Here is a 12,720-nt window from a genome sequence, read left to right as displayed (position 1 = left end):
ATCATCATGTGACCGAAACAGGGAAAATGCAAAAAAAAAAAAAAAAAAAAAGGAAAAAAAAAGGAAAAAAAGGTTGGGGGGGGGGTGGGGGGGGCTCCAGGCATCCTCTCTCATTTACCCCCCTTACCCCAGCCCCATCCCTTGCCTAATTGCAGGCGTATCCATTAGATTCAACCGGATTCACGTTTTAGTTTAACAGCGAGGGCACGTTCAATGACGTAGACAAGCATATCAGCTACGTGCAGCCATATTTAAATACATCAAGGCAATTAGCGCATCAAAATATGCAAATCCCTCTTACTACATAGTCCGCCCGGCCGCAGTCGGAGTATTTCCCCTCAGCCTGTTCTTGGTGCGTTGCCGTATTGAAAGCCAACATAGCTTTGTTTTGTCTTCCAAAGAAGCTTCCCTAATGTGAGCAAGACAGAATTAAAGGGAAACATGAAGAGAAGGAGAACCCAGGCTCCTGCGTGGAAAACCGCCCATGCGTAATGAGACGACCCGCTCCGCCATTCTCAATTCTCCGACGCCGTTGGCTCTGGTGTGCGTATTATTTTTAATATTGATGCATATTCAGAGGGTAGATTTGCATTACACACTTCTTGCTTGTGTTTATTGCGACGCATTTCCTCATGTTTTGACCGTTTAGATCTGTGCAGAGCTCCTGTGCACCTTCGTAGCGATGATTTCCTTTATTTTTCAAATGCAGTAATCAAATTATTTGACTAATGCTGGCTTATATTAAGCCGACAGCGAAGATAGCGACGTCACTGTGTGCTTAAGAATTAAATAATACACTGGATCTTAATGTAAATCGGCGATGTCTTTTGAATACGTAAATGCACCATGCATGAACAAAGAGCTCTCTGGTGGGCAAACAATGGGCACTCAGCATAGGTGATAACATAGAGGTGATACTGATACGACTGTCTCAGAGCAAGAAACTGACAGTGTCGAAAAGTAATAACTAAAAAGTCTGCTGTCCCGTTTGTGAGGGGAAAAAAAACAGTGACGCAGCGCTGACATTTAGGTTGCAATTGCTCAGCCTGTCTCCTTAGTGTCCGTGCACGCGCACAGAGCTGACGCCAGGGACGAGAGCGCGAATGCAAGTGCTCTTGGAGAAAAATATCCACAAACATGATCACATGTTTATATGAAACCACGTAGAAATGCGTTAAAACATGGCAGTTTTCACCTTTTTTCTCCTCCCCTTCCCTCTTTTTATGATTCATTGTGTTTCCGCACGGGTCTTAAATGAAAAATCTGACCACTTACCTCCAAGTTATCATAATCCAGCGCTGCTGTTGCTGCTGCTGCTGCTGCTGTTAATTTGTGTTTGGTTATAGGTCACTTTTCGATCAAGTTGCTAGGACGTTTTCCGGGAGGTCAAACTTTCTTCTAGCAGCCACAGCAGATGCAGCCCCTATGGCTACTCCCCTTGTCATTGAACCTTATTCTTAAATTGCTCGTGACTCAACACCAATGGTCAGGCTGGCTCACGTAAAGATATTCAAAGCCACAAGAGTCCGTCACCACACCTATGCGTGGCTTCTAACTAGAAAGCAGCCCAACATTACTTGTTATAAAAAAAATATTAGAATATTTGGGAATCCATTCATCATCCTTTGTTGCATCACACACGTATTCATCACCATCACCAAAAAACAAAATGTAACGCGTAGGCCTTTATCGTTGGAAATGATAAATAACTGAGCATATTGATTAGTGGTCAATTTTAAGAATGTTTAGTGTTCACTCTGGTGCTATAGCTTGAACAAAATGAACGATTCTTGCGGTAATAGTTATTTTGTGATTTAATGATGACGATGTGAAGAAAGGTTTTTATACTAAAGGGTCTGGAAAGGAGGCTTTCTCTTTTTTTAAACAAATGTAACCTTTTATTATTTTACTTGTTATCCTTTTAGTGTAACCAAAACGGAAAAAGAAAAAAAGAAATGGATCTGCGCAATTCGACAAAGCAAAAGAAAGAGCTTATGATGTTATACGTTTTAATTGGGAGACCACTACATTTCTGGGCACGAACTTACATTTACACTTTCCAGTTCTGTAATCGGAGTTGGGGAGGAGATCAATTCGCTGTTCCGTCATCCTCATTTGAATTGTATATAGAAGAGACACCTTCATGGTGGATTCCCACTGTTCCTCATGGTAAAATCACTTGTTTGCGTGGATAATACAGCCTTTATCTCGGGTCTTATCAGGACAACAGATCCCCAGCAAATGAGACAATGTGATTTCAAGTAGGGGCACAGAAAATCGAAAGGCATGTCGTTTTTAGGAATAAAAAAAATATTATTGAGAGATGAAGCAGTGATTCGGTTCTCAACATGCTGAATTTAATCCTCGTTTAAAAGGGAGCAAATCAATGAGCGAAACCAGTTTGGATCAGATAACATTAACTGATCTTCGAAAAGACAAAAATAAATAAATAAACAAAATAAAATAAAAAATATTGCCTATTTTCCAATTTGAGGCCAGGGTAGACGTCAGCCTACGATGCAGTTTGTAAGAGGACCCGGGGCGCTTTGTCTGGCACATGAAAACGGTATTCAGAAACTGGCGTAATGAAACACCTCCAAGGTAAAGAACCAGCCAAGCTTTTTTTAAACTGAATACCTGAAACTGTAAAAGTGCGAGGTCTCTCTTGCAGCTGTGTTCAAAAATAAAAACTTTTTTTCTCTTATAGTAATAAGAAAAACTGTATTATTATTATTATTATTATTATTATTATTATTATTATTATTATTATTATTATTATGTCACAGTTGTTGGGTTTTTTTTTCTTTTCTTTGCAACAGAGTACACATTATCATTGTTTTCACAATCGGATATTAAGCAGTAATTGTTAGAATTAAATGATAATAAATAGTGTATTATGTATTTACACTTACCTCAAAGAAAAATGGATGAAGCAGCTGGTGGAGTACACGGGACCATTCAGGGTCTGGTCTACAGCTTCTTTTGGAGAAAGACGGCGAGGAAGATCCAGGTTGTGAGGGCATCGACTAAACAGCTAAACGGTGACATCTAGTGGTGATTTCTAGTTTGAGTACTCACGGTGAACGAGTGTGCAGCCTACAAGGGTGAACGAGTATCTGTTCCTACCAACGCCACACTGAACTTGCGCAATCCAACGTCATGCGTGCAATTTAATGTACATTCATGATCTTAAAATAAGCCTGATGCTGGAAACACACATGCCCTCAGAACGCTTTCATTTTAATGTTACAAAAGCAGCAACTGAAGCCCTAACTGGGCTTTAAGCTAAGAATGTATTTTAGATATTGTTTTCCCCACCCTGTAAATGTACAAGTGCTGTCTTGATTTTAATTTATTTATTTTAATTTATTCACCCTGAAGGCGCTGATTTTTTTACAATTCGTTTTTTTTTTCCTTTTTTCATTTCTATAGTTTTTTATCAAAAAAGTGGCAGCCCGTTTGCAGATTCAGGTTTATTGCATCAGTTTGAAAACTGTGAAACCTGTTGTCACAGTATATTATTTTTGATAGATAATTCATTATGTTTGGTCTGCAGTGACCTTACAAACCTTCTTTCACACGTTACTGGTAGAAAACTCTTCAAAATCACTTCAGTGTGTCTGGTATTAATGTAATGGCGAAAGAAAATGTGAACATTTAGACCGTTTAGGAAACAGTGTCAATAAAGATGCTGTAAACATTAAAACTGTTACTTGCCGGCATCTGCACACTCCTGCTCCAGTCTGCACAAGTGAAGAAGTCAGTAGAATACATCGAAGCATTAGCCTCATTGTTATATATGATCTTAAAAGAGTAACTCCGTTACTTTTAGATCGTGAACAATTGTTTAAAGCATATTTAAAGTGATGCATGTAGACATGTTGCTGATGTAGCAATTACTTGTGAAATAAAATAATATCCAAAACGTGTTGAATCTGTTTCTTCGATTTGCCATCTTTAAATACGTGCAATTAATAGATGACGTGTGACAAGTTTATGTATCATTTCTTGTTACCTATTAAAGAAAAAAACAAAAACATATTTCTCAGCAAAAGAAACGACGGCCAAATTGTAGACTACAAAACGGTAGAAAAGCAAACGAAACCTAATTGCAATTAGTTTCTCGATAATTCTGAAACCATCCTACAGGCAGGCCTATGTTCACAGCAACCCACTGCAACGTTTCTCTTCCTGGAAAATATATTTATTCATATCGATTCACAATTTTTCTGCATGTAGTAAGTAAATAAATAAATAACGCTAACGTTAAGAAGCGATAACTTCAAGGAACAATGACTTCAGACTAACAAGAAAAGATAGAAAAGGGGCCTTTAGAAAATATAGACGGTAGACATATATTATATATATCTAAAAAAAGAGAGATTTATATAGAAGAAAAAAATGAAAAGAAAAACGCTATCAAAAGGATTTCTTTGGCATTACAAAATGTTCGAAATCTCGCGATGGATTTATTTTTTATTTTTGTAAAACTGTAATTCGTTTGTTTTTTCTCTCTTTCTGTGTGTGCCTGTCTATATGGGTATTCACTAATGTTATTACATTTCCATTCGAAAAAAGTGATTCTTTCAGGTAAGCTATACAGACCTGTACTGCCTGCAGAAAAATGCATGAACAGTCAGGAAAATTTCTTCCTTTTTTGCGTTTTGATAACAACACAACCCAATAATTGTTACAATAAAGTTAAGCTATATTTTGGGGGTCAGTCATTGCGAAATAACTGTTATAAGAAAAGCTGAAAAAAATAAAGACTGTCATGTATTTTATAGAATAAGCTGTCCACTCTCTCTTTGATTCAGACTTCTGAGTTGTTTTGCTTTTTTCCCACTTTTTTTTATTGAAGAAAAATCGAGTAGGACAGGAGTAGGCCTAAACCTTTACCTTGTTTCTTGTGGTGTGGAGCATACGACTGTGATTGCATTGTTTAGGATCTCTGTGCTCTCATGTTTAAATGTAGTTTGATTTACTACTCAGAAAGACGATGTAACTGTAATTGTGAGGCCAACTGTTAAAAAAACTGTTTAAAATATTAAATAAATGTTGCTGTTGCTTTTTTACAATTATTATTTATTTGTCATTATAAATATAAAAATGCACCTATTGAAAAAAATGTGGATGACAAATTATCTGCGAGTGAAGTTGCTATGGCACCATGTCCCTTCATTTCCTCATGGAAGCTCTTTGTGTTGATATGTTTTTTGAGTCTGCATGGTATGAAAGCAATCGCTGTATGGGATGCATGTAGAAACAAGTCAAACACAATGAAATCACACCAAGTCACATCAGGATAACTAAGAAAGCCAGTAACTTTACTGAAATCTCTGCAAAATACAAATAGCCTTTCCCTCCTGCAGAGGAGACTTTTATTTCATCCCCATACGTTTTCACTACATACAGCTGAATCAAGTCCCTTGAGTTACAGAGAGGTGATTTTAATTTAATACCATCTTAGTCTCAAGTGGCGACAAAGGCCAGCTTATGCCGCTGAAAGCCGCTCCTGCATTCCAAAAAACCTTAGTTACAAACGTCCGCCCCCATCATCAGGTTTATACAAGCTACATTGATACTACAGACTGACTTTTTAAGTATTTTAACATATTACTCTTTTTTTTTTTAATTTCAGCTTTTGAGTACAACTTAAATAAACCACAAACACAGAGGAGCAACAAAGAATCCCGTAGCATGTGAATGTTGGGACCTTAAGCAATTGTTATTACACATGGCTGTACAGGTGAATGGTCTCCCCTTTGCACGTTAAGTGACTTATCAAAAAATCAGCTGAGGTACTGCTTGGGTCAATTTTGAGGTACCAACATTTAGTCTGATATAGTAATGACAAAGAACAACTGATCAACAGATGAAGAAAAAAATTGGCTTCAAATTGAACAAACGTAGAAAGAAGAAGAAGAAAAAACAACATCAAAGATATAAAGACAAGCTTTCTCCATGTCTTTGGTTAAAAATACTGTCAAAACTATAGCACTCTAATTAACTGTCAGGACATGTTGGCATTATTTTATTCAGCGAGCAAGCAGTGTGTAATGTTGATTGATGAAGTGAAAAACAAGTACAGCTTTCACACGGGCCTGAATGATTCCGAGTTAAGTAACAAATTGTAAATAGAAAATGCGTTTTTCCTTTCCTTTTTGTTTTTTTCCCCCATGTAACCTTTTTCGATACGCTGCACAGGGAGACAAATGAAGAAGAAAGCAGGTAAATTAATACGATTCCTATGGACAATGCAGTTTGATGGCTAAAGCTACAATAACTAACTGAAAGTGAAATGTGAAAACAGTTGTGAATTTAAGCAGAATCTTTTATTATCTTGTTTCAATGCTTGCAAAACCAAAAGAACAAAAAAAAAAAAAAACCCATATATGAATGTGAAAATAAAAGCTGACTTTACAACACAGAAATGCCACTGGCTTTGGTTTCTCCACACTTATGCTGCCTGAAACATCATGTTTATTTTTTTCCCAACCTTTTTTTTTTCTATTGAAGTTTAAAAAAAAGAAGAAGAAGAAAAACACTGTTATAGAGGCTCTGCCCCATTTGACTACACAGACTGTATACAGTAACAACCTAGTGATCCTGCATGAAATATGCACATAGAAATATCATAACACTTAAGTGACAGCAGATACGGGTGTGGGAGGCGGAGAGATATGTGGCTAGTCTCATTGTTTAAAAAAGAGAAAATCAAAGCTATTCATCAAGAATAAACAATTGTGCTTCTCCCATACCAGCATGATCAGTTTGTTCTTTTTTGTGTCTTACGCTGAACTGTCTGTGACAGTGTGGTAAAGGATGTGGAACCCTGTTTTCGAGACTGGAGCGACACAGAATTAAATTAGGTTTGAAAACAAGAGTACTTAATCACGATGCATAAATCGCATTACGTTAATGCGATTCAAAGGAAGATTTTACAGTTTACGTCTGAGCGACATCTCCAACACAAGGTAGACTGGGTCGAAAATTGAAGGTGGTATTCAAAATCGATGAGGTCAAATCTATGTTTTATGACTACGATTATTAAATTATAATAATTTGGACTCCTAACGAAATATCCGGATGCATAAAAATGTATTCGGAGACTCCGGCTTTGTCATATTTCCTCATCAGTGTGACAATCGTGTACATTACGTGTCAACATTTATTTCTGTGTGGTCTCCAGATTCAGCCTCGTGACATTTTCCACTAGAAATGAGGTTTTTCAGCATTCAGGCTTCAACCCTGGCAATGCTTTCCAGCTGGTTTTTAAGGTTAGTCTAAACACCCCGCCCAAACAGCCCTGTTCAGAGTTAAAATGAAACAAACCAGACAACATGTGCAACAGCACATAGAAACTTCACTAAGAAACCAACAAAAAAAATCATTATTATATATATTTATATATTAGAAAGCTATACACAAGCATGTTAATTTCACAGATTTTTTTTAAAAGATTCTTAATATTACCATTATTATATATAATAAGAAATACACGTTTAAAAACAAACCTCTACAAAGATTAAACAGTTCAGCAAAGCATTGGATCTCAGTCTGTTTTTCATGGCTTGGGGCTTGAAGCCCTGTCATTTCCCCTCTGGGTGAACTATCCATCTCTTATTGGCAAAGCTATCAAAAAACACATTCTGGCTTATAGAAACTACAAAAAGCCACAAAAATGCTTTGCATTTTATTCCTTTCATATGAAAATATAAGCAAGTGTATTGTACAATTGTTTTTTTCTCTTTTTTTTGTTTATCAATACTGAATAGTTAATACTAGATCCAGAGATTTTCTTGATTACGCCGACATAGCTCTTAGATCAAAGAGTGGTCCTCACTCCGTTCTTTAAGGGGAGCACGAAAACGATCAAGGGTTCCACACATCTAGCATCGGGTTTTCTCGTTTACCTGTACAATCCTTCAAATGTTGCATAATAGCTTTTTCATTTAGTGAGTAAATAAATCTTGTAATGTCTGGCGACTTTTGACCCCAGGCCCTTTTACCCCTTTGACCCGCTATTTACATAAATACGTTGAACCTGCAACATGACATCATCTAATGTTAACACACATTTTTGCAAGGTAAAACTGCAGAGAAGGTCTATAGCAATGAAACTGATACTGTACACATGTATTGTTTGTCCAACTCAAGTGCTAAGGTGTTTTTCACTGGACACAATCACGCTCATCTTGTTTTTTTTGTTGTTTTTTTGTTGTTTTTTTTGTCTCTATTCACTGATATAGCACTGGGGCAAATTGTAAGTACGTTTTATGAAACAGAGTACCTGACCTTTTTTTTGTATTTGTTGATATGCACATCTGTAGACACGTGTTACACGTGTTAAGATATATGCATACATGATTCTTTTTTTTTTTTCCACAATACAATTTATGCATAGTTCCCCAACAAAAATACCCCCAGATCCCATCCCATACAACAACTACCCTCCCAAGCCCCCATTACAACACCCAACTGCTTTATATAATGTCAATATGTATAACACGCACACACACGCACACTCAGCAAAATCAAAACAAGGAACAAAAAATAAGGAAAAGAAATTACAAACAGATTTTTGGAAAGGGTTGTCCCTTTGCTTTCCTTCAATAAAGAGAAAAAAGGAGAGAGGCCATGGGGTTGGGCGGTGAGTGACTCATGAGATCGAGTGCGAGGAGGAAGAAGAGGGAGCTGACTGTGGGGCATCGTAATGCTGCATTGTCGGGAGCTCGGGGCAACTTGGGGCACTGCAGAGGAGTGGACAGTGCAATCATGTCGCCCATCCTTCTGACAGGCGTACCCGTTTGATGGAGGGGCTCTCACGCTCATCCAGGGCGGGCCGGGCCAGTCCCAGAGGTGAGTGGAACTCATTCCTGTGCTCATCGCGGTCGCTGCCCTCATGGGAGCTGCTACAACTGCTCAGGCTATCAACAGGGGAGCGTCCCGAGTCCTGGCGGGACGAGGGGTTCTGGGGAGGTGGCACCCCGCCACCGTAGCCCCCCGGTGTGCTGCTGGTGCGATCTCTAGGAGGAGAAACAGGTTCGGACTTGATGTGGAGGCTTTGAGCAGAGGGCAGGGACAGATTTGAACCCTGACATAAGTGAGAGCTAGAACAATTTCTGTTGGAAGGAAAGGAAACGCAAAGGGGTTACAGAGTTACAGAGCAAGAAACAAAGTGATTTTAAAAGTCAGCTCGTAACACGCACACATACACACATGCCAGCATGCATACATACACACTCGTGAAAAAAAAAAGTGAGGTGTCACTTGTGTTCGATCTTGCAAGTGAAGATTGAGAACAGTAAAGTAGATTTATGAGTGTGGCATTTCAAAAAATAAAAAATCTCTGGGAGTAATTCATGTGTTACTTCATGCACTTCCCAACAACACCTCAGAGTAAGCTCTGTGCACTCACCCTAGCTGGCCCAGCGCTGAATGCTGCATGTTCTGAAGGTGTTGCTGTTGCCACCCACTCATTGAACCAAGGTGTAGAGAGCTGCCACTGTTGAAGCCAGACAGGGAGGAGAGGTCTGTGCTATTCAGGGAGTACTCTGTGTGCAAACACATATGAAAAAGAAGAGGAAGATTCACATTATAGTTTGTTCAATGAAGTGAAAAAAAGACAAAGTTGGAGCTCTGGTAAATCCTGCTGTGACATGAACGTGTTCAAGTCACTGGGTGGGACAATATCACCCTCTGCTGTTAGATTGCTGTATAACACCCATTTGCACACAGAAAAGAAAAGCTTGGTATACACAATACAGAGTTTAAAAATAAATTTGGATTTGATGGGTCATTTTGCGTGTAATGCAAAACTATACACACTGCACAAAATAACTCTATGTTTACAGACACACTGGGCAACGTACCGGTACCATAAGAAGTAGAAATGGCAGATGGGTAACCGCCCATGCCTTGTCCTGGTAGAGTAGGAGTTGCTACTGATACCACTGGGGTGGCCAGTGACTGAGCAGACTGAGAGTTGTTTATTCTCTGGTTCTGTGGCAGAGGAAGAGAAGACAGAGAGAAAAAAGGGGAAGATGGGAGAGGCTTGAGAACATAAAATCTACTTCCAGACAAAACAAACAAAAAAAGTAATAAACCGAGAAAGTTTTTTTTTTCCTTCTTTCATTTCTTTCTTTCACTCAACAGATGCTGAAAGAATGAATGTGATGCCAACTTCTGGAGAAATTAATCACTTGACATGCGGCAAGGCTGAACCCTGCCAACCCTATCATTTACCACCCTTTTTCCGAGGGCCTACTGTCGCTATAGTAACACCGCCGGTTTCCATGGCAACGCGGGGTAGCAAAGGCAAAGGAAAGGCACTTTAGTGAGGCAGAGGGGAGGGTTTGTCAGAAAATCATGGAGGTTTGATGCAACATGAAAGTGTACTCTTTTGTTGCCTTTCATTTCTACACTCTGAGCAGTTCTGTGAGTTGCACATGTGCAACACACAATTCTCCATGCAGGTGAAAAAATATGAGGAAGAAAGGGAGGAATGGATACACACACACACACACACACACACGCACACACACAAATAAAAAGGCCAGGTTGCTTTTACTCTGGCACACCACTGGATGGCACCATGTGCCCTCATAAAACATCGCATGAGGCGACACTGAGGCCTTCAGCAGAGTCAGCAGCAATAAAGGTGAAAGTTTCTCTGCAGTCAGGATGGCTTTTCTTGCAGTAATAAGCCCTTTAGTCAAAGCAAAACTGGATTCAAATTAAGAGGTTAGTATCAGGGGACTGCATCGCTCTAGGATCATTATGCTTCTTAGAGGTTTTTTTCTTTACTGGAAAACTCGACAGCTTCAGAATGTTTCGACTGTTTCAGGGTTGTTCTTTTTTTTTTTTTTAATCTCTGATTTTGAGTTGCAGTCTGACTTACCAATAGCAGATCGACATCCTCAGACTGATGGCATTGAAAGGGGAGGGTAATACATTCAAATTAGTGAGTGTAGGTGAGCACACACAAGTGGTGGTGGCTAGGCGTGGATCTAGGGATGGAGCTGCATTGGAATTGAGCCAACGGAAGCAGAGCTAATGTGAAAAGAGGATGCTAACAGCTATTGTAACTCTACTAACGTAACACACTCATTTATAGGAGGGAAGAAAAAGAAATAAGGGGGACCTTTGGAAGAAGCATCAGCATACACAAACAGACACAGCAGAAGTGATACACCGTAACTGCCAGAATATCAGCCTTGGGCCAAAAGTACATTTTAAAGAAAGGCTTTGGTTTAACAAGCTGCCAAGACTAATCAGAGAAACGTGTACCGTAAGTCACACTTATCACAAGCATAACCTCATCAACCCAAGTCTGATACGATAGGATGAAAGCAGCAGAGAGGACATGAAAGGAAATAAACAATAACAGCCAAACCTGACAGGATACCCCCCCCCCCCCCCACCCCTAGAAAGGTAGCAGGATATGCAGGAGGGAAAGTGGATGAGGAAAGGAAGCAGGTTGAGAGAGGGATGCAACCGCTACTCACAATGGACGGCATGTTGTTCTTGGCACCAGGGGGGATGAGCACACGTAGGTCAGGTTTGCGGTTGTTCATGCCCAGGTTCATGGGTGGGGGAGACTTAGTCTGCATGTTCTTGTTCATGCCACCTGGAGAAACCAGCAGACCAGGCGAGTTGCGGTGGTTCCCATATCCATTTCCTAAGAGAGAGCACAGGAAAAAGGCAGAGAAACATTTAATACACCAGTGTTCTCCTTTGGTATTTCTAGGAAGGCGCACTTACATGTTATTAAACCTGTGTCAAAAGTTTAATGAATCTCAAAACTCCTGCTGTCCGTGACGGTGTGACCTAATTATGAACTACAGGAATCCATTTTCACCTTGTACTCCCTTTCAGTGTTTCTGCCTCATCTTCACTTCCTGTGGTAGGAAATTTATTAGCGCACCGTCCTGAAGAGAAGACTTGTAAATGGTGCTTCATGGAAGCGGTGCACACTGCTGGCGGAGCAGATGTGCAGTTTTCGTCTTCATTACCAGTTTTTAGTGCCCACACGACAGCACCTCACCCTAAAACTCTGCTACCGTCACTGAAGGCTATATTGTTCCCGTTTCAGCCAGCGAATCTTACCGAAACATCTAATTTTGGGTAGCGAGACCACAGAGGGATTGGGTAAATCGTAGTTAAACACAGTTCTGAGGCTCTTCTAGACAAAAGTCGTGCCTTTCTCTTGTCACTAGACCTGGATTCCTCTAAGCATGGAAGGTCAAGCATACAGCACCAGTTTCTCCCTCAAAAAAAAAAGAAAAAAAGAAGAAAGGTAGTCCTAGCAACATCATTAAAAAATTGAAAGTGGAGACTTATTGCAAGCAACATGGTCTTTGTTTCTAACCCAATCCCACAGACTGCTTTTTCCCCCTTCCATTCCTTCCCTCTTCCTAGGGGTAGAACACAGGGCACTGTGTGGACGTTCCCACTTGAAAGACGGGCAGGAATTATACGTTAGACATAAATGAATTTCCTAATCATATACTCCAGGGGAAAATGAGTCACAGATGTCTTCCTGGGCAATTTCCCCTGCTGATCTTTGTTTAATTTGAGAGCGAGGTTTTTGTTGTTTTGAAATGAAAAGTCTCAAAAGCTCAATTTGAACAATCTGAAGAGTAAACGACCGCTAGCAGCGAGAGAAAATGAGGCTGCCTGACAGAAAACGAGAAAAATAGTGTTGTGTTACTGTTG

At 39.7% G+C, this 12,720-nt stretch overlaps 1 protein-coding gene and 1 long non-coding RNA gene across 13 annotated transcripts in view; one reads left to right on the top strand and one right to left on the bottom strand.

Annotated features, from left to right (window-relative positions):
- The first annotated feature begins 316 nt into the window (after window positions 1-316).
- On the top strand, window positions 317-7,131 carry LOC308404745. Its single transcript, XR_013973192.1, has 2 exons — window positions 317-543; window positions 2,920-7,131. It is a non-coding gene; the product is annotated as an uncharacterized lncRNA (long non-coding RNA).
- The window catches only part of mef2cb (myocyte enhancer factor 2cb), a 68,833-nt gene continuing 61,466 nt past the window's right edge, over window positions 5,354-12,720 (bottom strand). For 8 of the 12 annotated variants that reach the window (XM_080894907.1, XM_080894913.1, XM_080894917.1 and 5 more), the window contains 4 exons: window positions 11,511-11,683; window positions 9,876-10,005; window positions 9,422-9,557; window positions 5,354-9,125 (listed from right to left, as the gene is read on the bottom strand). In XM_080894907.1, the coding sequence (XP_080751033.1) occupies window positions 8,777-9,125; window positions 9,422-9,557; window positions 9,876-10,005; window positions 11,511-11,683 (788 nt within the window). In that variant the 3' untranslated portion in view covers window positions 5,354-8,776. The remainder of the gene's footprint in view (window positions 9,126-9,421; window positions 9,558-9,875; window positions 10,006-11,510; window positions 11,684-12,720) is intronic. The other 4 variants (XM_080894914.1, XM_080894908.1, XM_080894910.1 and 1 more) reach the window with 1 other exon arrangement.

The sequence above is a fragment of the Rhamphochromis sp. 'chilingali' genome (assembly GCF_963969265.1).
Source record: "Rhamphochromis sp. 'chilingali' genome assembly, chromosome: 10".
Classification (NCBI taxonomy): domain Eukaryota; kingdom Metazoa; phylum Chordata; class Actinopteri; order Cichliformes; family Cichlidae; genus Rhamphochromis; species Rhamphochromis sp. 'chilingali'.
Note: the sequence above shows the minus strand (reverse complement) of the source record. Positions and strands in the feature narration are given on the sequence as shown.